The sequence below is a fragment of the Malaclemys terrapin genome, chromosome 8 (assembly GCF_027887155.1).
Source record: "Malaclemys terrapin pileata isolate rMalTer1 chromosome 8, rMalTer1.hap1, whole genome shotgun sequence".
Lineage (NCBI taxonomy): Eukaryota > Metazoa > Chordata > Testudines > Emydidae > Malaclemys > Malaclemys terrapin.
The window spans coordinates 2,374,706-2,400,437 of NC_071512.1; the positions used below are offsets into that span (position 1 = coordinate 2,374,706).

At 41.8% G+C, this 25,732-nt stretch overlaps 1 protein-coding gene across 5 annotated transcripts in view; it reads left to right on the forward strand.

Moving 5' to 3' along the window:
- The window catches only part of EBF1 (EBF transcription factor 1), a 317,608-nt gene that overhangs the window by 255,844 nt on the left and 36,032 nt on the right, over positions 1-25,732 (forward strand). For all 5 annotated transcript variants that reach the window (XM_054037974.1, XM_054037975.1, XM_054037976.1 and 2 more), the window contains exon 11: positions 21,939-22,027. In XM_054037974.1, the coding sequence (XP_053893949.1) occupies positions 21,939-22,027 (89 nt within the window). The remainder of the gene's footprint in view (positions 1-21,938; positions 22,028-25,732) is intronic.

Genomic DNA, 25,732 nt, shown 5'->3' on the forward strand with positions numbered 1-25,732 from the left:
TGAAATTGATGACAGTTCCTCCCCCCCACAAAGATTTGGACAAAATTTTCCAACAATTCATTTAGCCCTCAGATTTCACAACTCCCAAACTGTCTCTTTCCACCAAATTCATGGAGGGGATTAAAAAATTATTTGTGATTCCTCAAAAATCCTCTTTGTACTCTTTCTTGAAGCATTCTTCAAAATCACTAGTGGTGTTTTTTTCTGGGAAAAAAGCTGGCTTTTGATTTTTCACAAGCACATACTGAAAAATAGTTTGCACTGCAGTTTATGGACAGACATCCATCTTGTTTATGGTTTGTTTGCAGAAGTTTTGCAAAGTTCAAAACAGACAAATGTCCGCAAAAGAAAACAGCTCTGGTAAATACTTTATTCTGACACACATTGCTATACAATTTGATAGTATTTTGATTAACAAAATCAGTGGCAATGATTTATGCCCCCAACCAGGCAAAATATTTAAGCATGTGCTTAACTTTCAACCCCCAAGTAATCCCATTGAAGTCTATCAGACTTGTCGTGTGCCTTGTTTTCCTGGATTAGGGCCTGGTTTCCCAGTTCTGCAAATCACTCCATCTGGAATAGTGCTCTCGTTTGCCAGGATTTTACTTTTTTTTTTAACTGCAGCAAACCTCAGCACAGAGGATGATGTGCATCGTTAGAATGCTCCCATACATGCAGTCCTGACCAAAACAACAACAAAAAAGGCTGACAGTGTAGGTGTTTCAATGTACCAAACATACCTGCTTTCTTTGCAATGATACAGAAGATCAATAGGTCCAATGCAAGGAAGTAGATGGCATCAGCTTTCATGCTGTTGTTAAAAATAAAAGTTATTTGAAAAACCCTGCATAAAACTAGGGACACGGTGGTGCCTCTAATGAGGCTCGGTGCCCCTCTGGGTAGTTTATCCATCAATGGCAATTTCAGGGTTGCTTACACTTTTCTCTGCAACATCTAGCATGGGTGGAGAAAGTCTACTGGCCTGGATGGCCCATTGATCTGACATAGTGTGGTAATGCATAAATTCCTCCAGCACACCCAGGCTGGAATGCCTGTAATTTGGCCCCACAGTCTGATTTAAAACAATTCTACCCTGAAGCACCTGTCATGCCAAGTTATTGCAGTACATACTGGTACAGCAGGTAACATCATGTACTGACCTGAGAGCCTTGCACCTCCTGGGCAAAACAGATACTGCCCTTTCTCCTGCAGTCTATTGCTTTTTTGTTTTGTTAGTTTAATGTGAAATATTGATAGGAGCCTTTTAAATGGTTTGAGTAGAGCTGATTTTCGTGCACTTTGACAATCACTGGTGCATTCTGAGAGAGCAAGATGGTTATGTACACAGCATTTTCTTATTAAAAGATTTCCTGTAACATGTATTCAGCTTGGTTTCCTTTAAACTGTAGCATGGTAAAATGGCGGGAGAAAGACAAGAGCAATTGTATTATCTTGTTAAATTGCTTAAAGCATATTTAGACTTGATGCTTTTCTTAGTACCTTGTACAATTCCTCCCCCCCCCCGCCCCCAGGCATCTTTTCTGCATTTTGTACTTTGTTATTCTTACAGTGCTAAAAGGCAAAAAACCCCAAACTCGACTCTTTAATTCACTCTAAAAAGCTTACCATTTTTTTTCTATTTTCTTGTTCAGACCAAATTGTGTGCACTATGTAGGAAATTGAAACCACATTTTTCACTTAACTGTCCAAAATTAAAACTTATGAGGAAAAAGAAGCAATAAAGCAGTTACAATCTGGTCATCTATAATTATCTCTGTGGTTGGAGTCGTTCCACATTTAAAGAAAGTGAGACCAAAAGTTTGTCAAGCTTTTGTCACCCTCAGAAATTTCACTTCTCTTTTATTATTTCAGATGATGAAAACTGCTGAAACTAGCATTATGTATTTGGAAATTATCTTGATGAAAAAGGAATTGGGGATCTATAGAAACACACCTTTTTATCTAACAGTGACAGAGCAATATTTACTTCCTTAGGCACTAATTTTAGAATTTCAGAGAAGTTAAATTTATTGTAACAAACTGTACCCTTTAAATTGATTCAACTGAACTCAGAGTTAAAAGGCTTAATTTCCCCACAAAGTCTATTTCTATTCATATGTTCCACATTATTCTTTTTCTCTGAATGTTGCCTTACCAACTGTCAGCCAAGAAGAAATGTCAGTCCAGTGCCAGTAATCTTGACCCCCACCCCCAGCTCTATAATTTTGCAGGGGCTTGTTTTAGTTTTGCATCTTGCCTTTTTTTGGCTCTAAATTAAAATCAAGCCAAATGATGGCTGCCCCCTTACAATCAACTGCTTCAGACAAACCACCAAAAACAATTGTTGGTTTGGTTTCATTTACACTTCATCGGTTCAGGGAAATGAGAACTCTGCTGTCAATTAGATATTTCTTCTCCAAGGCCCAGCTCAGCACAAGCTATCCAAAACCTTTCAGGTTGGTGCCTTGGTGTATGTTGCAAAGCTGCCAGCAACAAGTTAGCTGTCTTATATGGACTCTGTTACCCTAGTATCTGTGCATAATCTTTTAATACGGGTCCTAGGCTGCTGCACAGCTCCAATGGTTCCCTTTAATTGGCAGAGTCCTGTGAGAGGGGAAGGGGCTCGCCTGTATCTTCCCTTTTTGTTTGGGGAATCGGTAATCTTTGGGCCGCATGGCCCTTCTCTGTTCCGCCCTGGCTTCTCTCAGAATGATGGTGCCATTCAAGATGATCCCCTGGCATAACGTTGCACACTTTCGTTTTTCCTCCACAGCTGTCTGAACTTTTTTCAGACATGGAAGACCCTACCCAGTGTTATGAGAGGCTGTATCAAGCTCAGTGTATCCTCTGATGGTTAGTGACCACTGGTCATAGTCCATATGCTGGACAGACTTGCAAACCCCTGGAAAGGGATGGTCTGTGTTCCAGCAGAAGGATGGGCTGGTGGTTAGGGTGCTAGTCTGGCGCTCAGAAGATTCTGGTTCCCAGTATGCCAAATCCCAGTTTTGCCACACATTTCATGGGTGACCTAGAGCCAGATTTTCAAGGTATTTAGGTGCCTAAAGATGCAGACAGGCACCTGGTGGAAATTTCTAATGCACCCACCTGCTGACTCCATTGGGATATTTTTAAAAATCTAGTCTGTGTGTTGGTTCCCAATCCCAATTCCCTGTCTATAAAAGGAAGATACTACAATGTGGAACTGCCCTATTTTACAGCTGTACTGTGATGTTAACTAGATTGTGAGGAGCTCAGATACTAAAGTAACCGAGGCTATGTAAGTACCTGAAATAGACAGATAGGGGTTACTTAACTCTTACTGTTAGAAATAGCTTCTGCAACCTCAGACCTGGGGAGAGTCCTTGGCACACAGGATACGTCCACACTGCGATACAAAACGTGTGGCCCTGAGTCTCAGAGCCCAGGCTCTAGCTAGTGTAGATGGTCCGGCTCAGGCTAAAGTGCAGGCTCTGAGACCTGACGTGGGGGGAGGGTCTCGGAGCCTGGGCTCCACTGAGCTGGAATGTCTGTATTGCGATTTTATAGCCCCGTAGCCTGAGTCGCTGACCCAGGCCAGCTGCAGCTATGCCGGGGTCTTTTTTTATTGCAGTGTAGACATACCCTGAGAGGCCCGGGGGTAATCAAATCCTGTTTGGGCTGCATAGGTTCTGTTGTTTAAGAAGAATTCAGACCATGTCCCATAATGTGACTGTTAATCCAGTGGGGGTTCAAGACCCTTGCGGACAATGAATAATGTCCTGCAAGTCTAGTGATTATATGGACCATTCCGTAATAAAAGTCAGCCTCAGGTAGTTCTTTATGGAGGGATTTATTTACTTGAGATCAAATTCTGCCACCTGATATACAACTTCTGTGGCAGTGAGTGCTGTATCAGAGTAGCTGAGGGGAGAATATTGCTCTTAGAAGATATATAGTGACTTACAATGTAACAAGCATTGCAACAGATTTCAGATTAATCCCCCATCTCCATCCAAACAGTTCGGTTTGGGGATATTTTGAAGGCGGTTTCACAAATGCATGTGTTTGTTCTAGAGCCCAAGAGATGACCATTTTTGTATGCATGATATATATAATGTAGTATTATGACAAAGTAAAGGTGCTGCGGTCTGTAAAGGGCTAACAGGTTCCTGCCCCGAGTGGATCATAACAGCTGTGTCAAAGGAGAACTAAGGGAAAGGATGGGTCTTTGCTCCTCTGTGCTGGTTAAAGCAGGGAAATCCTATGGGAATTATCACCCAGGGTTTTTTAGTTTATTAGTTTTTGGTTTTGCAGGCAGTAACCAAACCCTGAGGAAAGAGCCTTAAAAGACTAATACCTGGAGCTTTATTTCCCTTTGCTGGCTGGGGAAACTGCCCTCCGCTTTACCAGGATATTAAAAGTTCTCTGCAAGAGAGTCCAAATAATAGTTTGGAGACGCATGCTCTGACACACACAAGCATACACTCGTATGTGGCTTCAGTTAAGACAGGACCCTTATAGCCCAGGATTAAGGAACGATGAAACTTTCTCACACAATTTAATACAATCAGTTTTAATGTTTAATCTGTCACCGAATGTTTTCAGTGTCCATTATTTTTTTTTAATCACCTAACTACAACTTGGATTCATTTTGCATAATTACCTTTGCCACTAAATGTATATCACCTGCTCAGTTAGGGAAGAGATTTCAGGGAAATCTGGAAATCAATAGTAATAAAGTGAGTAAGCACTGACAGTGGAATCTACTGTCCTGGTGAACTGTTACAAGCGATCTCTCCCCTCCTTTCTGTAGCTGCATCTAATGTAATGCTGGAATTGCCCTGGCAGCTCCAAAAAAAGCAGGGCCCTGTTGCACTGAAATGATCTTTGAGCGCATAGCAAAACAATAGACGTTTTAAAATCGAAGAAATTCTCCGAAGCTCTTTTTCTGCACCATGGCTTCAGTTTCTGCTGGTATTTGTGCTTGATTTGCACAGTCAGTTGAAACACGTAGGGCTGTTGCTGCTCGAGTGTGCAACACAAGGAAATGGTGCAAAGAGTGCCTTCTCCTTTTCTCCCCAATTCATTGGGTCCTCTAGGCACAATTGGAATCCTTGCGCTCAGAGGGGGCCCACTTTTCTCTCACTTATGTCTTGTCATTCCATTAGCTTCAGTAGAGGATGATGATGCTCAGCAAATGTATGGGTTTTACAGATCTGGCACCTCTGTGTGCTCTGTCCTGTGCAAAGGGGGTGGGAAAGAGGTCAGGGTGTATCCCCACCTCACAACCAGCTGTGCAATGGAACAGAGGTTGAACCTTCTTCAGGAGTGTCACGGCAGCTGCGCTGTCCTCCTGGCAGGTGCTCAGACACTCAGGAGATGGGCGTGGGATAAGAATTCAAAGAGCAGAAATGCAGGGCTGTGTCTTAGTGCCTTAATTTAGCCCTTCTTTATATGCAAAGCTGATTTCACCTTCTGACCTCCGAAGTCTGGTAATGAAACTCATGCATCCGATCTAATCAGTATGGTCCATCGGGAGCAGGATCATAAATCGATGTATTGTTGGAAACTCAGCTGCCTGCGAATTGTAGCATTATCTGAGCACCTCACAGTGGTTAATGCATTTATTCTAATACCTCCCCCCCCCGGAGGTAGGGAAGTGCAATTGTTCCCATTTTACAGATGGGTAACTGAGACCCAGATCCTCAAAGACACCTGACTCCCATTGATTTCAGTGTTAGTTAGGCAAGTTTCTCAGGCCAAATCCTCAAAGATATTTAGTTGCCTAAGGTCAAACTGGAAGTCTTGCGGCAGAGCGGGGAATTAAGCCTGGCTCTCCGAATTCCATGTAGCATCCTAACCACTGAACCATCCTTCCTCTTCCTCATGTTTATGCAAACAATTCTGTACATAATGGGCAATTTTCATTTCCAGTTCTAAACACGTGGCCAACTGGAGATAAAAATCTATGTGTATAATATGATTTCTGTGTATGATCTTTTGCAGTTCAGTTATCTGTATAGTTTTTTTTACGCAACGTTAGAGTTCTGTTTTGCTATTCTGAGAGATGAAGACCATCTAACAATTTTTAGACTAGACCTATGCTGTGAATCAGAGGGCAGGTTTTACATCTTTATTTAAATAGTGCCTCATCTTAGCCTAAATTGAAGAATGATACAGTTGCTGTGCAGATTGAAATAATTTTTGCTAACTCATCATTTGAGATTGAATACTAATGAGTTTTGGAGGGTTTTTTTTTTGTTGATCAGTATTCACAGCATTGGGCAGTATTTTTTGATGCACAGTGGTGTGATGACATTATGGTAGTCGTTAGAACTGGGTGAGAAACAGGAAAAAGACTCTGGAGCCAATTAGAAGTTGCTTCCATTGTGTCAAGTTCATGACTGAAAACAAATTTTCTTACCAAAACTGGATTTCAGTCAACAAAATTTCAATAATACATTTCTAAAAAAATTCAATAAATTTTTCAATAAATATTTGGGACATTTTTATTAAAAATATCATGAAAATTTTCATATAAAATGGAAAATGTTGATAACAAAATGTTCAGTGGGAACATTGTTTTTGAAAAGAGGCTATTTTTTTTACCAAAAATTCTCCCTTTTTAGTGCAAAACATTTCAACAGCTCTAGACTAAATCAGTCCATCAAGAGGATACCTGTAGGTGGGTGAACATATGTGGATAACATTGCTAATTCCTACTCAATAGCAAAGAATGGTGTACTGTGTATCAAATAAACAACAATGCAAATTGGAAAATCAACGATGTTCATTTCACATACAACATACATCTCTTTACATTCATCAGTGGAGCCAGAATACACCGATCGTTTTAGATGGGGCAGCTAGATAAGAAAACTTAGATTTGAAGTACTATAGCTTCCCCTCTTATGGCCTCTGGTTCTGCCACGTATGTTCTAGATGATAAAGCGTGATGGCGGGAGTGAAGTAAGACAAATGTGAACGGAGTGAAATGTGCAATTATTTTTACTGCCTCACTTATTGTTATTCCTTTTCTCTTACGTCTGTGAGGCTGTAGTTTCCCGCTTAGTGTCCTCTCTGTAGGCACATTTCAAGGCTATTTAACTAGTATTCGGGGGCAGAATTGCATTATTTGTTGATTCCTCTGCAATTGACTTGGCAAGGTGATCTTGGTGTTGACAATTTAGCAAGTGCAGCATTATTTGTCGTGTTCCACGTTTGGCCCCAGAATGCTCATTTTGTCATGAACAAGAAGCCTTAATAGGGCTGCCTTGGCCCTATCAGCCCCCCACTCTCCCATTGCTGAATCTCGCATTCCTTGTAAGCACAGCGCTGAGACGAGACTCACCAGCAGAGCTTCTGTGCAAATGGGTCATTAATGGTTTGTGAATCTGAAGATGGTTAACTCATCTGTGCAGTCAATTAAGATGAGTTTTTCAGTTAACAGGCACCTTGGGAAGAAATTAGTTACTTTCATTTCTGGGATTATGAGCACTTAATGAAGAAAGCATATCAGAATTCTACCCAGGCTGCACAAGATAACCCCAAAATGGAACATCGTGTTTTTTTTAAACTTGTTTGACTAAGAAAAACTTGCCAGGTGAGAAGGAGAAAGCAATGCTTATGTGAATTTTCCTGCAGGCGATGAGCAATGGAGAACTGAGCCATGGGCCATAAATTAAAATGTCTGCACATGCAAAGGCAAAGGTCACTTGTTAATTTTCTCAACCCACCATGCCTAGCCCTTCCTCTGCTTCTATATGCCTATTTTAAAATAATATTTCAAAGTTTCCTTTGGTTAAAAAAATTGCCGTGGTTTTGCTCTTGCAATTGCTTTTTGTAAACCCAGGATATCGGTCGTAAAGTAGGTGCCTCTGGTTAAAATTCAGTGCCAGCCTTTTGCAATCAGATAGGCAGATCCTGAAAAATAGGCCACATCCTCAGCTAGTATTAATTGGCATAGCTCAAGCAAAGTTAATAAGGCTGTGTTGATTGACACCATCTGAAGCTCTGGCCCAGTTATTTTAAGTTCTGTCTGTATTGGACTGAAATCCCTAGTTAATGAACCCGTGGATTCTCCTGAAATGTGGAATGTGTTTCATCCCAGTTCTTTGTGTTTCTGTCTCCATTGTTGGAGCTCATTGAAGAGATGTGTCCTGAAAGGGCCATTTATTTCTTTTAGCACAAACACATCTCTTCTGCATATTGTGTCATCTGAAAATCTACTTACCCAAAGCCCAGGAGCGTAAGTGATTGTTGGTTTTTAAGACTGAATAACTTACTTCCCATATCATCCTCAGATGTGTAACTGATAGAGAGCTAGCTAGCAATATGTGTTTTTACACACACACCTGAAAACGTAAAGGTAGCATTGCAAACTTTAGCACTCAAGAACATTATATGGATTTGAAACAATCCCCAGAGAATTTTGGTTCTCTAAAAAATAGTATTTTGGCAGCTTTTAACAGATATAATCCATCTCCCATATATTTTCAAACCACTTAAAGGAAAACTGCTCCCATCTACTCTACAGGAAAATTTGATTTGCCATACCAGATCAGACCACTGGTCCATCAAATCCAGTTTCTTGCCTTTGGAGGTATCCTGTAACTGATTACGTAAATGTTTCATGCCAATTTAACAGTGCTGTTTATGAAAGGGAATTTCTTCCTGACCCCTGCAGAGAGAGATCCATTATGCCATGATACAGGAGATTTGAGAACACATTGGCGACCTTAGCTTGCGGTACTACAAATATTAATGATCACAAAATTATCCAGGTCTTTCTCAGCTCCAATGACAGAATTTGACTTGATAATATCCTGCAGCAGTGGATTATACAGGCTGAATATACAGCTGTGTGAGGGAACATTTGTTTATTTATTCTACAGTCTCCAGCCATTAATTTAATTCAGAGTCTTTTCATTATCTTAACGAGACATTGGTTAGTTTTCACCATATCCTCCTTCATTTTAGATTTCTCATGCACGTGTTCTCTAATCCCTCTCCTTGCCACAATAAATGATTTTTGGGGGGTCTTTCATCATTCTTCAATTTCCACCATACTCCCACCCTTCTCTTTCTGTCGACCGCTGCAATTTACCCCCTTTTTACAGTGAGGTGAACAAAACTGGACACACTGTTCTAGATATGCTGTTTATTGTCGTCCGATAAAATTCCTTATAATGCTGGCATGACTTCAAAGGGACTACTAAATCACGCAGGTGTGTAAGTGTCTTTGCTGAATGGGGCACTCGGTTTTTTACAAGCCAAAGTTTCAGACACAATTATAGAGCGATACGACAGCTTGCTCAACTTAGAATTGAAAAACATGACTCCGTTCTTTTAGCCCTTCCCCCCAAAGCACTTGGTATGCAAAAAAGGTTTCTGTATTAGTTCTGCAGTTCTTGTACAGTCAACAAACCAATACCATAAAACTGATATTCCTTTAAAAAGTTGAACCTGTTTCACCCTGCCACTCCTACACCCAGGCATGCTGCTGTTGTGTACAGATCCTGCTAATGGGCAATGTCAGGTGGTGGGGGCGGTGGCTGCTACTGCTGCTAAAAATTGCACTTTGTGTTGTGAAACTCTCAAGGGTCTTACTGGAGAAAACTATAATTTGATGGCAGCAACAAAAGCATATTAAAGGGATGGTCCCTAATGGTGGGATCCAACCAATAGAAGTGTATTCGGATTTCCGTTTCAGTTTAATGCAATAACTACCCCGCTCATTAACAGCTGTATAGCAAGATTTTTCATACATTTCCTTTATTCATCTCAACTATTTGTTCCCTCACTCAGCATATGAGTCTATAATAAGTAGCATATACACTCGGGGCCATTCTCTGTTTTCACATATTTGGTACTTATCGCAGATTTTTTTTTCTTATAATTGAATCAAAAAGTCATTTAAAATCACAATAGACCTGTCTGGAAAATTGTTGCTAACCTCCAGTTCTCCTTGTGCCACAGGGTAGCAGAGTATGGAGAATATGGACCCTGAAAAAGTCCAGGAGATAAGAAACTTGTGTGGGCAAAACAAAGTATCTACTGATAAATCTCACTTTGGTGCATAAAAATTGGAGCCTCTAATTGTTGCTTGCTCTCTCTCTCTCTCTCTCTCTCTCTCTCTCACATACACACACACACACACACACACACACACACCCCTCCCTATCTACCTACCTCTACACCTCCAATACCTCTCCTCTCAATTTGCTCCCAAAATTACCTTTTCCCCCAGATATTTGGTGTCCCCTCACTTGTATTATTGACAAGTTATGATATCACAGCTAAAGAATTTTGAACTGGAGATAACAGTGCTTTACAAAAGAGGAGCGAATCTCCCAGTGTTTTAAGGTTCTTGGGTGAATCTTTGTTTTGGATCTCTCCGTTTGGTTCTTTGTCCCACTTTGGGGCCTTGGCAGGTTGAGAGCTAGGCCAGAGTAAACTATTCAAAAATAAACCGTTTTTAAAGGGGCACCATGCCGTTAAAATCACCAAGAACCAAGCATGGTTCTAATTTCAACCGAAGAAGCTTCTGTTTCAAAATAAGGGTGAATGGTTCCCTGCTTCTCCATCCCCCACAAATGCCGTCTGTCTGCTGTGAATGGAGTACAGGGCTATGCTTACGTGGCACTTGCTGATTAGGAGGCCTTAGTAGTTCTGAATATGGTATGCGGCTCGCTGATGTTGAGAGCATTAATTAAATGGGGACCTGACTCTAGAATCTGGAGACTTTGAACTATGTCACTATGTTCAAAATAGGCCAGGGTGGTAATGGCAGAAAGTCATTTTTATCTGACAGCTGTTCAGCGGCATATGTTGCATGAACTGTTGGCTTTGGATCAGTTCTTAGTAGACAGGTATCTACATAAAAAAAAATAAATCACTCCTGGCAGCCTTATCTCGGCAGAAATGCTCTGGGTAGAGAAGGCCGAGAGAGGAAGGATGTGCCAGTGGCTGGCGTGTTTAGTGGGGACTTGGGACAAGACTTTACTGGGGACCTGGTTCAATTCATTGCTCTGCCTCAGACTTTCCTCTTTGACGTTGGGCAAGTCACTTAGGCTCATCCTTTCAGTGGTATTTTGGCATTGCTGCATTCAGTGGTGCAAGGCCTCAGCGACTTGGACAGCTCACTTCTGACATAGGAACCTAAATGTAATGGAAAGTCAGTTGTTGTTTGCAGTATTGCATATAGGCCCCTGGACGTTAGAGAGACCAGGTGGATGACTTGATATCTTTTATGGCACCAACTTCTGTTGGGGAGAGAGACAAGCTTTTAAGGTCCTGTGGCACCTTTGAGACTAACAGAAGTATTGGGAGCATAAGCTTTCGTGGGTAGGAACCTCACTTCTTCAGATGCAAGTAATGGAAAGCTTTTAAGCTGCACAGAGCTCTTCTGCAGGTCAGTATAACCTAGGCTCCTAATAGTGGGTTTTCAAAAGTGCCTAAGCAGGTTAGGCACCGAAGTCACTTTTGAAAATTGTACTTAGCCCTCTGTATCACTGAGGCTTTGAAAGGCTGAGTCCAGCAATGCCTTAATACCTTTAAAAATCTGGGCCTTGGTCTCTCTGGGGCTCAGTTCCCCATATGTAAAATGGTGGTAATAACACTTCAGGGGTGTAGGGAAGATAAGTACATTAAAGATTGTGACACACTCGGAGACTGTGTCAATCTGGTATCTTTTAGGATCATTGCATTCACTCGGGGGGGGGCGAAGGGGAGAAAAATTAAATTAAAATCATAGTTATGATCTCTTCATACTTTGCACATTATTTATTAGACCAATTCAGTAGTCATTTGGAGGGTCCAGTCATGTTACCACATATATATACATTTGCCCACCCCCAGTTGTCTGCATTGGTGAATTAATTAATTTCAGTCAACTTGTTTTCTTTATCTAGTTGTTTATTACCCCCAGTTGATTAAATTAAGTCAGCCACACAGACATGCACCTTTTCAGTGAACATTAATTTAGTAGCCAGGGGTAGGAGTTATTGTCAATTTCACAAAGTCTAGAAGAATAGCTAAAGCAGTATTTAGTTCTGCCCTGAGATAGGCTAGTCAGTATTTAAGTTAAAAGGAGCACGCCATCTTTAAACAGGCTTTGGTAAGGTTTTCTTAGCTCTTGCGCCTAACTCTGTGATCTCCCCTGCTGTGAGCCATAAGTTGCTTGTAGGCTTGTTCTGAGAGAGTAATAAGTATTGTTGTTTAGCAATTGTGTTGTTGAAATTCAGCTCCACTATGTCTGACAGTATTTATCTAAAATACTTTCCCGGTACGTGTTCAAGTTCCAGTAAACCGTGTCTTATTGTGCGACCTTTTCATTTTCCAGTGAAAAGGGATCAGCTCGTCAGATAAAAGCTACAAGCCGGAGTACAGGAAAAATGCGTGCTCAGAAAATCCGAGCATGATTGAAAACAAGATGTGTTAAATCAATGCGGTTTATCGCCTGCCTATTCCTGGCAATTGCTGTTCTAAGCTCATTCTGAGCACACACTAGATGATAAAAGTACAGTGTCACAGTGCTCACTGGGGTGTGAGGGCAGGGAAACATGTTTATCAGACAGGCTGGTATGTTTTTTTCCCCCCTTGATAACAGTTATTGTCAAAACTCTTCAGGAAGAAATCAGAACAATTATAGAAGTCAGTAATATTGCTGCTGTTAAAATCTGAGGCTACCGAGAGGTCTAGAATTATAGATTTCCCCCAAATATTAGAAACCGCAGACAAAACTGTTTAGTTATAATCACTTTCATACTGTATCATCCATTATACAGTCAAAATGACCTGTCTGCTTTCTTCTGAGCAAGTAACCTTTTAATTATGTTGCATGCCCAAATCAAAGATAATGTTCAAAAATAAAGATGCATGGAAGCCTGGAAGCTTTAGTTTTCTCCAGGGATTTAATCTTAATTTAGATCTTTAATACAACTTCATAACTAAGCCTCCTGGAAGGTCAGTTTCTTCCAAGAACATCACACACGGTTTACAGAAGGCTCATTACAGTTGGTGGGGGGAGGGGGCGCACTTTTTCCAGTGCCCCACTTCCCATCTCAGATGTAGGGATGATGGAAATGATTGCTGGCATATTTCCCCTTTGCTCCCCAAGTAGAGACTTGTCATTGGACTGACATCCAAATGCAAAGGAAGGCAGAATTTTAAGGCATTGTACTGTAGCAATGATCCTTGACTTTCAGTAAGGTACATTGTGTTATTTATGCAGCCTTTGGTCTTGAATATTTATTTTACCCAATGGCATGAGAGCATATAAGAATTAAGTTCAGGCTAAGCTTTCACACCTTAAACTCAGTGTGTCTGTATAGCATAGGTGCAAAGTTCTCCATTACACCAGGGGTTCAATGGAGTTACTTCTGATTTCCTGTTCTGTTACAAGAGCAGAATCAGGCCTCTTATAATCCGCAAAGAGAGTAGACGAGAGATGGTTGGATTTGCAATAAGGAAAAGTTAAAAATAAAGCATTTCCTCAAAGCAACCCATTAGAAGCTTGAAAATGTATATTGATGAAGTGAAAATAGGGCTTTTCCTACCGAATGATGGGTTGCCTTCTCTCTTTCAGCCAACACCTTAAAAAAATGGCTGCTGGGCTCTCAGCACTTTTGAAAAAGAGCCTAAATATGGACTTTGGAGCAGAACCATAGGCACCCATTTTTAAAAATGGTGGCCTCTTTGTCTAACTATCTATTCACTTAAACAGAGTGATAATCCCTTGAGAGCTGCACTTTTCCAGCAAAGTCGTTCGCAGCGAAGTCGTATTTCATTCTTTCATGAGTTTCCAGAATATGTTCCAGACAAATGGAAAATATTTATCTGAAAATGCTGTTTCTGCCTTGTTGGTGGAGGTTGCAAAGTATGTCTCAATTAACCCAATAGCCTCCTGACTGGAGTCAGTAACTAACGTACGTAACTTCCGGGGGCCTTTCTGTTCTACCTATTGGCGCCCGAGCCAGTGCTGCCAGGCTTTTTGAAAATTGTCTTGAAGGATCCAAAAGCTTGTTTGATGCATGAAACCACCTGATTTATCAGGTTGTTTTAGAGCCAGATCTTGCCCATTGGGGCAAGAAGACAATTGGAACAGCAAAAGGCCAAGGAAGTGGCTTGGAAAATGGCAAATCATGCCGTTTTTCCACGTACTCAGATTGCAGCGGCGTCATACGTTAGCATTCAGAGTTAATGTATTTTGAGGATTTTATCATAAAATCACTGGCATTCAAGTACTGCCGGCATGGGAACCAATAGATGAACCTGAACAGACAGAGCTTGTAATTTCAATGTTTAACTTTCAACATTAATTTGGGGCCAAGTCTTGCATTCCTTGCACACTCAAAATCACCATAGAACACCCTGGGAAGTGTCATTGCAAAAGGAATGTCAGACCAACCACTTACGTACTGCAGAAAAATGGCCACCCTGAAGAAAATATCACATTGAGTAACGTGCCCCTGAAGCTGGCCCGTTTCACCGTTAGTTCAATAAAGAACAGTCGCTAGGGAAACCCAGAGACCCAGGTGCTAGTCTGATCATTGGATTTGGCTCCAGAATGTTATTTATTGCTTGGCAAACATATTGGATATTTGTTTGGACATTAAATTGCAATAAAATATAAATATTTCATTTCTTAATATCTCCATCTCTTTCTGTTTCCAGTAAAAAAAAAAAAAAAATGACATCATGTCACAGTACCGTTAAGAAAAGGAAATTAAACACACAAGAATATATTAAAGCAAGAGAGCCATGCAGCCATAAAAAGCAGGGAAATTCTGAGTTAGCCCTGGAATGGCCCTTCTAACACCAATTTTTCTGTCCAGGCGGTGGCTGCCCCTCCCACTTCCATTTTCCATTGCCTACGGGAATAAATACCCCTGGGAAAGTTAATGGAAGGGAAGCTTTACAAAAAGCAAGTCATAGTCACAACAACAACAACAGAAATAGCCTGAAGGCTTGTGTGTTTTCATTGAAAGATCTTTAATTAGCAAAGAGAACTCTTTGCAGGGAGATTTGCAAGATACACTTTTTCACTGGATGGTGTGTTCTGGCTTTCCTTGTGGAACAAGTACAAAAAGCCGACAGTGCACAGAAGTGGTTGGTTAGGGTATGCTCCCAATGTGCCATTTCAGAACGTATAACATCATCGCGCTTAGTATTGCTCTCTCTGTGGACTGCAAGGAATTGGTGAGGTCCTAGAGGGAGGGTTTGAGAAGAAAAATCGAAAGGAGAGAAGAGCGGTTGGGATTGCAGTGTGAGACCCAGCTGTATCGGAGACGGTCTATCACATGTCCTCAGTTAGGCTCAGCTGGAATGCTCTTTGTCTCCAGACATTTTAGCAAATGCCTGGAAGTTTTAGCCACTTGATCAAATGTCCAAGTGAAATTTGTCATTGTTTGTCCTGTCTGTACTGCATATGTTTTTTGTATAATTTTTAATGGTTTCAGATGGCTGCCGTGTGAATAGGTACATAACGTTGTGTATGGGTATCTAGTCTCTGTCTAGACACACGTCAAATTCTGTACACTCCTTTGGCAAATGGTATCGTCAACTAAAGTCCGGCTGCTGCATTGTGTACCGTGCGGGCACACCCCAGCACAGCAGCCTCTTGACAATGCAGGGTCAGGGCCTGAAACTGTATTGTCCCGCTATTTCCCTTGTCGGGGCAAATCCAAAGGAAATGGGCTTTGCATAGGACGCAGGGCGTGAGGTCAAAGCATCTTCTCAGCTGTGGAACTCCAGTGGTTCCACTCGGAAACTACTGTAGCATCGTCATGCTGCAATGGCATTCTTTTCCTCTGGATATCCCCAGAGTATGTGTGGGGGTGGAACCACTGGCCATGGATGGACCCACTGGCCATACTCTCACCACTTACCCAGCCTGCCCTGCATCCACTCCCTTCCTGCCCTACCCCCCAAAAGCCCTCCATGGTGCTACAAAAAGAAGCAATATGGAACACTAACGCGTGGTCTTTCTGCAACCTCTCTTTCCCGCTCTTCAACCAACCAAGGCCCTTCTGTTGGGATTAGGACCCTCTGCACCTGTGGAGCAGAGGCAAATTTTTTCCCATCGCTGGTAACCTACAGCTTGTTATGCGTATTCTTTGCATTTGTTTTTTGAGATTCCTGTGTTCCTTGCCCCTTCATGCAGCCTTGCTGCTGGATACATCTTCTGAAGCAGAGAATGCTCCCAGTTTGTATAGCTAGGTGCGGTTTCGTATTGGTTTTGCATCAAACAGAATAAAAGAAAAAATATGGCTGAAAAATAAAAGGAACAAATGAAGCCGTGAACGCATGGGAAACAAATTAACTGGTTTTGCTTTATGCTCTGAACTCTTTCCATAATGCTTCTATGTAGTGCGTGTTTATTTTTCTTCGAATAATAATGTTAAAATGTGTCTAATTCAATTACTCTCTGCATCAGCTGAATGAGTTTTCCTTGGTGAAGAGTTCTCCTAGACTACCCCAAGCTATGAGTTCCATATGATATTTGAACAGGTTCTTTTAATTGCTGATATTAAGTGTCGATCATTCTGCCGTAAGTTGGCAGCATGGCTAGAGAAACAAATTCCTCTCTGATACATCAGACAGTCATTCAATTACCACCAAAGTTTTATTGACACAGTAGGAATTCATTATGTGAAATATTTAAAAAAAACAACAAAAACAACCCACCACCCCTCCCCAAAAAACCTTCCACTGTCTGGTTTAAATAAAAAAGAGGGGAAGGGACTTTTTAAAACGGTGGATTATCTATACATCTTGATTAAAAGGATCAGTTCAGTGATTGAAATTATAGTGATGGTAGAAACATTTTTCTCAAATGTTTAAGCAGCATTTTGGTTGAAAATCAAGTTGGAGGTGGAAACATGAAAATAATGCACACTCGTGTCCTTATGTCCACAGACATTGTGTGTGTTTTTTATTAAACCCCTTTGATTTTAGGAATTATGGCTTCAGATTTTCTGCATACAGAGCTCTGTGGCTTATTCTGTTAGAGTTTAATTCGAAAGAAAGTTCTTCCTCAAGGGTTTAAGAAGTAATTCATAAAATGGTAAGAATAATAAATATTGTGCCTTAACTCATAGATAGACAGATTTTGTACACTTGGGTGTAATTTTAGTTAATTCACACAAGAGACAGGTTGGAAGTTTATTGTTTGGAAGTGAGAAAAATGGCTTAAATCTCATATTTGCAAAAATGATTATATTAGCTTAAATGAAAATGCTATTCTGTTAACAACTTCAATAAGCATTACATTTGGAAAAGTATTTTAATAAAAAGTTACCTGAAGTTCACTACAACTTAAGATATATAAGTGAGAAGAAAGTACTTACTTTGATTTATATGTCTTTTGGGGGTGTAATTATTGGCTTTTTACTCACCTATGTAAAACAATATACTTTTGTAAATGGATTTCTGGCCACTTTACTCCATTTTTTTAAAAACATAAAAAGTAAGCCCTGTCAATCAAATAATTTTAAGGTTTATTTCCTCTTTAGAAATGATTGATAGCCTTTTAGATTTACAAGTTGACAAGTTAAAGGGTTCTATTGGTATAATTATGTACTAAATTCACAGTCTTTCAATTTAAATGTCCTTTTAAAACCACAAGATTATCATACCTGTATTTTGAAAAGTGGGCCAGTCAGTTTGGGTTGGTATACAAATTACTTCCATTAGCCTTGGGACCTATTTGAATTTAATACAGTTTTTAAAGTTATTAGTACTTTCAATAGTACTTTTAAAAATTAGGGTAATGGGAATGCATTTTAAGTACCATATATGGTAGTTTGTTTTTAATGTGTGGATGGATGTCAAGATTACAAATACTGACTTTATTGCTCAGTCTGAAAGTATGAAAAAAAATCTTGATCCCCTGCCCTCCTCCACTTTATATTAGGACACTGGGAAATGGAGTATATGTGTGGTGGAGTTCAGATGTAGAGGCCAGTCCGGCGCTCATTAAATACAGTGCCAAAACCTTCCCAGAGTCTGATCTCATGTGTTCACTGGTGAAAGTGATGGAGTTACTCCAGATTTTCACCAATGTAAATGAGATCAGAATCTGGCCCATTTCTTTGGCATTTTGATGTAACGGAGCATGTCTGATTCGTAACTCCAAGGCTGGGGCTAAATATTTAAGCAGGCCTTTTGGTGCTGGAGGAAAAAGTTTAAAGTTGACCGAAATTACAAGTGAAATGAGTTTACTGGTCTAAATTTGAAGAAAAATGGAGGGTGACCCTGGCCAAATCCGTGGTGAGACGAGCAACTCAATTTTATTTTGCATTGGGTCAAAGATAATACAATTCAAATAGTTAGAGACTGAGTAAGATGGCAGACGATGAATGCTGCTAAGGACCTGATCCTGTAAATGGCTGAGTGCACTCTCCCTCCCCACTGAAGAAAAACTGAAATCAGTTGACATTAAGGCCTTGGCTACACTTACCAGGTAGTTCGACGGCTGGAAATCGAAGTTCTGGGTTCGACTTATCGCGTCTAGTCTGGACGCGATAAGTCGAACCCGGAAGTGCTCGCCGTCGACTGCGGTACTCCAGCTCGGCGAGAGGAGTACCGCGGAGTCGACGGGGGAGCCTGCCTGCCGCGTGTGGACCAAGGTAAGTTCGAACTAAGGTACTTCGACTTCAGCTACGTTATTCACGTAGCTGAAGTTGCGTACCTTAGTTCGAATTGGGGGGGGTAGTGTAGACCAAGCCTAAGGGTGCTCAGCCACTCAGTATCCCTTGTGGGATTGGACAACAGTTACTCTTTTTCTTGATTCTCCAGTTTAGAAAATAGTCCCAGGAAATACTCTATGGATTTCTAATGTGCTGAAAGTGTGGGAAGATATGAGAAAATGACTAGTACCTCAGAGGGGAATTTCAAAACTGGCCTCCATTTATAATATCCCAGAACTTAGTAACTACTTTCAGAAAAGATGGAGAGGGGGAAAGTGGGGAAAAAACTAGATTGAAATACAGAAGAAATGTACTTGACAGAACTAGCTAAAATCTTTTAACACAACTGCAAGAGAAATCTCGATTAGAACTGTAGGGATGTTGTTTAATGTCTCACAGTTGAGCTATTTATAATAAATAATAATTTATCATAAGAATTAGATTCAGTTTAAGCTAGACATATCCGCAATGAAGGGCGGTATAAGGAAATTGCTAAATAATGAGATCAGTGGTTTAAAAAATAAGTACATTGTGTCTAGATTTTTCTACAAAATTACATGGCAGTGCTGACAATATGAGGCTAGACTGGGAAATGGAAACAAACAAAATATCCAAAGGATTGGAAGGCTGTTATATTACCTGTTCTCTATCATGGAGTGAAATACTATGCTTGGCTGTTTCTGCATGTCAGTCTAACAAAACAACATAGATGCAGAGTTTACAGCAGAATATAGACTCATAGAAATGCAGAGGTGGAAGGGACCTCAAGAAGTCAGCAACTCCAGCCCCCTGCACTGAAGCAGCACCAAGTGAAGCTAGACCGTCCCTGACAGGTGTTTGTGTAACCTGTTCTTAAAAACCTCCAGTGATGGGGATTCCACAACCTCCCTTGGAAGCCTGTTCCAGTGCTTAACTCACCTTAGAGTTAGAATGTTTTTCCTAATATCTAACTACATCTCCCTTGCTACTAAGCCCTTTAGTTCTCGTCCTACCTCCAGCTGACACGGAGAACAGTTGATCACAGTCCTCTTTAACAGCTCTTAATATAGTTGAAGATTGTTATCAGGTTCCCCCTTGGTGGTCTTTTCTCAAGACTAAAATGTCCAATTTTTTTTAAACTTTCCTCGTAAGTCAGGTTTTCTAAACCTTTTATCATTTTTGTTGTTCTCCTCTGGACTCTCTCCAGTTTGTTTACATCTTTCCTGAAGTGTGGTGCCCAGAATTGGACACAGTACTCCAGCTGAGGCCTCACTGGTAACATGTAGACCCCAGAACGATATTAGCTACCGCATCACATTGTTGACTTATATTCAGTTTGTGATCCCCAGATCCCTTTCAGTAGTACTATTACCTAGCCAGTTACCCTGCTCCCTCCATTTTGTAGTTGTGTTGTGGAGGGGTGCCATAATATTTGGGGAACATCGCATATTGAAAGGCTGCTGGTCTGATGTTAAAACATTGTTGCAAGAGATATTTCAGGGATACGCCAGAAAGATTCCTGTTATGATACTAGAGAAACTTCCTGATTCAGTTTAGTTGAGTAAGGGTATGAGAATCTGAGCCTTTGTTTGCAAAAACAAATACCCACTGTAGAAATGTGGTTGCCAAGAATAAAAGAATTAAGAGAAATTGAATACTCAGCTGCCTAGAGTGGATTAACACCTGGCCTATTTGGGGAAAGATTGGCCAAAGGGACAGAGGGATTGGTTAAAATCAAATCAGTGATATTACTTTTATACTATATGTGTGTTTACTGTAAACCGTAACCTGCCAATGATGTAAAATAAACAAATATTGAAATGGCCTTTTATTAAAAATAAAAATAAAAGACTACTCGTGGAGTAAGGTACTACTCAGTGTGAGTACGGGTTGCAGAATCTGACCCTAAAGCCGCTGAAATGAATTAGATGGTGTGAATCTAGTCACAAGAAGATAATAGTCCTCATAATGAAGCCACCATAGAAGTCAATGCAAGGTGCATTCACAGTTCAGGAGAGGTCGGAGACTGAAATGGCAGGACGTGTTGCTTGGGACAGGCCAAGATATGCTGACAACTGTGTAAGGAGGCTTGAGAGTGCTTGACTCTGGTTCCAGCCCAGCAGAGCACTTAAGTGCATGTTTAAAGTTGAGCATGTGTTTAAGTTCCATTGACATCAGTGCTTTAAATTAAGTGTGGAGATGGTAGAGACCCAGTACACCATAGTCAAGGTGAATGCAAGACTTCTTTATTTCCTGTTTTCACGGTCTTATCTCTGTAGTGTATGCCCCCTAGTGGCCACGCTGAACAGTGGTTCTAAACCAGGGGTCGGCAACGTTTGGTTCGCGGCTCGCCAGGGTAAGCACCCTGGCGGGCCGGGCCAATTTATTTACCTGCTGACGCGGCAGGTTCGGCCGATCGCGGCCCCCACTCGCCGCAGTTCGCCATCCCGGGCCAATGGGGGCGGCGGGAAGTGACCCCTATTCTAAACATTCACAACTAACACCACATTAAGCACTTGCTTGAATGCTTTGCTGAATAGCGATGGGCTGAAGCACATGCTTAAAGTTAAGCCACGTTCTCATGAGAATTTAAATCTTCCTCTTCCTCCCCTTTTCCTTTACCTTGATGACTGTGGATAAAACCCTAAAAATGCAAATGGCAATGTTAAACGAAATAAACTCGAGAGGTGTCAGTTCAAGTGTTGATAATTTGAGGGCCGATCCTGGACCACTGAAGTCAATGGGAATTTTGCAGTTAACTTCAGTGGGTGCAGGATTGAGCCCTTGCCGTGACAAAAGTGCACAAAAGTTTACAATGAAAATGTACATGATGGCTACATACAGGTGGTACTGAATACATAATAGCATGTGAGAATGTGAGTCTCTTATGCTTTGTCCTTTTGTCTTCCAATCAAAAGGGACTTTCCTTCTAACTTGAAAAGAGAAACAAATGAAACGCGGGGTGCAAAGCATTTATCAAATGAATTTATCAAGGCTTGCAAGATAGCAATTGCTCCTTACTCAGGAGCTGTTTACAAAGCCCTGAAACTTTGCAGCAACCTTGTCACAGATACTTGAGAAGGAAGGTTTTTGTTTCTTTTTAAACCAAAGCTTCAAAACTAACCTCAAACAGTGCTTGAAGCAAGACTTCACAGTCATTGCTGATTTAAGTAAAAAAGAGCAATGAGAGATTTAGCTCTGATCGTTTTATGATCTTGTGATGCATTGCCAATTGAGCCTCCTTGCCTGACATTTGTCATCTCATGATGTTTGTTGTTGTTTCAGCCCTGAACGAGCCCACCATCGACTACGGTTTCCAAAGGTTACAGAAGGTTATCCCCCGGCACCCTGGTGACCCCGAACGCTTGCCAAAGGTCAGCACCACGTTTTTCTTTTTTCTTTTTGTAAATATGGCAAAGTTGGGATTGCCTGGTCTTTGTTTGAGAATAAGCACTTTGATCTTTGCCAGACTGGTGGGTTCCTTTGGTAGTCATGTAATGTCCTGGGTTGGCATCAGTGACAGCTCACGTAGATACTCTGCCCAGAAGGTTCAACTAACAAACCTTCGCTGCAGCCTTCTGGGATATTGCACATGGACTGCAACACAACTGGAGCTAGCCTGTCCACTGCCTGGTGTGTGCTGTGTCTGCAGGTCTTAAAGGCACAGTCCACTGCAGCTAGTAATGTGCAGGAATGCTCTACACCATCATGGGGTATTGTGGGTATTTGGTAATACAAGCCTTCTGTACATTTCAGCAAAGTTAGCCCTGGATAACTGGATGGCGTTTGTCTTAGCAGTGGCTGGTATTGCAGTCATATCTTGCGAAATTACACTGAGAACTCTACCATTGTATAAATCAGAGGAGCACAAGCCACTGTGAGTGTGTGTCATTTTCTGTTCAGCCATATGTCTCCATTTAATATGATAATAGCACACGCCATTGTTTCAGTAACCCTGAAATAAGCAGGCCATGTCTACACTACAAAATGATATCAAACTGTTATGTCGGCATCCAGCTGCCGCAGTTATTACAGAGCTTGTGCACGTGCACACTTTGCATCGATGCCAGCACGCCCAATGCCGACACAAGGAGCCGAGTGCAGTGCAGTGTGGGTAGGCACCCCACTGTGCAACTTGCCACTGGCCAGTACAGGGTGTTTGGGGAAGTTTTTGCAATGCCTGATGAGAGAGGTAGTCAAGTGGCTTAGCGATCAGTTCTGCGCCCTTCAAAGTCATTGGAAAAAACCTGCCATTGACTTCAGTCCTGCAACAGTAAGTGGTTGGGCAAAGGAGAATTGGGAAGTTCCAAGTTTTATCCTGACACTGACTCCCTCTGTACCCCTGTGTAAAATCCCTTGACTTTTCTGTATTAGTGTCCTGAACGGTAAATACTGGGATATCTCATAGCTCCGTTGTGAGCATTGATCGTGCTTGTGAAGTGCTTTGAAATGGAAAAAAGTTAATAAGCATCATCACGTTATTATGTAGTATCTGTTGACACAGAAATGAAATTAGATGAGTTATTTTAAATGTCTTGTTAGCTCTCCATTCTCTTTGATTGGGAAGACTTCAGGCATTGGTGCGTGGGTTTTTTTATTTTGTTTTTTTGCTCTTCCTTCCTGCCTCCTGAGAAATTAGAAGAAAACATGCTGTTCTGGAGCATGGTTTTTCATTGGCTTCATTTGCCCTCAAAAAACTTTTCTCCTACCGCCCTCTCCCCCCATCCGCATACTTTTAGACAGGTTTGCAGCATGCTTTTCTACCTAGGACTGCTTCCTCAGAGGTGCAATCCTCCCTCGGGATAAACAGCATCCTACTTCTGCATGAGCCTTTTGTGAGTGCAGCCAAGGATGCCCATGGAGAGAAGCTGTTTGCCAGAGAATATCAACATGGTTATGATGCACTCTGGATTTGCAAGCCTAAAGGGTGCAGAAGTCATAAGATTGCTCTGGATTCAACTTTCCAACTAAATAGCAGAGCCTTGTTTTCTGTTTTTAAACAACAGATTGAACGTAAAATAGGGCCAAACATTTTCAGCTTGGGTTAGCAGATTTGATATGGCAACGGGCTTTCAATCTCCTCTCCGGCCATGCATGTTTACAGATGGGCTACTGCGGGATGTGCCCTCCTGGGCCAGTGGTGTGATATGGCTGTGCAGTTTGAGTTTGGGTTCATTGTAGCTTTGACCATACCAGAATCTGAGCCCTAGTGGTTTGCATGCTCCTAGTATAAAGCAATGGCTTTTACGGCATAGGAAGACCTCTTTGTAGGGCAAAATCTAATTTTGCTTATTCATCTACCGCTTCTGACACTCATCTCAGTTACATTATGGCCTTTCTCATTGTGACAGCAAGGACTCACACTAGAGTAACTGGCAGCAGAAGTTTTTTGAGGTTCAGGTGTGAGAAATACTACAGAGAATGTCTGAATTTCTACCTTGTTAAAAGCAGCCCAAGCATAGGAGCTGAGTTCACTAACCACAAACTGCTTGAATTAGAGCTTTCCTGCCACATGCTAGCCCAGCAGGCAAGAGGGCAGATTGAAAGGGGGAGCTTTTCCTTCTCAACCCACAGGTTTGGCCCTCATTGCCGTTCTTGGCCATGCAGTCGTGGTGGTGGTGTTTTTGCAGAGGTTCAGAATGAAATCTGGACTCGTCAGGTTTGTCCCACTTCTCGTGAGCTGCTAACTGTTTGCACCTGGGTGCAAATTCATTGGCTGTGCCGCCTGCATTATTTTTTTAACGCAGTCTTTCATCCGTCACCTTCGAAGATGTCATAGTTTGCATTTCCTTTTCTGAGTAGTGAGAAGGGGTTGGTTTGTGGTTACTGCATGGGGCAAAGGCTCAAGATTCCGGAGTTCTTTTCCCAGCTCCACCCCTGGCACTCTGAGCAAGCCACTTCTCTGCACCGCTGTTCCCTAGTGTTCCAGTCGGTATAAGAAGGATGTTAATATTTCACAAAGGGTGCCTTGAGGTTTAATTAATGCTCGCTGGGTGCTTTTAGATCCTTGAGTGAAAGGTTCCGGGGATTACCGAAATGTGGTCCAGGTAACCCGGCATTTTTCTGCTGTCCTATGTGCTGTCCTCCTACTTGACTGGTCTTCCATGAAGTCGCTAGATCAAGGGAAATCATCTTTTCTATATTCCGGGTGTGATCTCAGCTTGTGTAAATCAGACAGTGAAGAAGTTACCAATTTCCTATTTCAAGGAATAATTGAACCCCTGGATGGAACCAGCGTTCCTGTAAGACCCTAGTGGGAGGCCAGGGGAGGATACACGTCTTTGGCAGCTGTGTTAGAGAGCTTGAAGGTTGGGCCTCAAGTTCAGGACTCATTAACATGCCGTGCACAGAGGCTGAATGCAGCAGGGGCTGGCACGCGTCGGCTTCTGCATTTGAGGCACTGATGGTTCATTCCCAACACCATTTGCTGGCTCCAGAATCCTAATCAAGGACGCAGTGAGTTTGTGTGCAGGCTGAATGCTGTGCGATGCTCTTCCGTCGTCATTAAAACGAGGCCAGGCTTTGGCAGGATTCCACGGCAGGCAATTGTCAGTGACTGCTTAAATGAGAGTCGGGGGCCATCTGGCTTCGGATCTTAAGATGGACAGAAGCACCAAGAGTGAAGAAGGAAAATGGGAGGGGGGCAGAGAAGGGAATGGAGACTAGTGCTCCGAGCTTTAGATACCGCTTTTCCTATTTTTTAACCATTGCCATCCCAATGTATCAGCGCTTCCTGTATGTTAAGAGCCTTGTATGCTGTGCTTTTCCATCAACGCCCCTCCCCCCACTCACACACGTTTCCATAACTGCCATTAGAGATTGAAGGCCATTGTTCCATTAAAGCATTATTGACGAAATAGACATCTTTTAAGAAATGGAAGCAGCTGTCGTCCTGGTGAGAGCGTGATGCTGACTCTTAGTGCATGCTCTCTGCTCTGCAGGGCACCACAGGAGGAATGTAGCAGCAACATCTGTGGCCCCAGGGATTGTGATATCCTACAGTAGAGCTTTGGTCTCCTCTTGCTTTAAAACCGCTGGGCCAGTTTTTCAAAAGGGCTCGGCGCCCACCCAGCAACTCC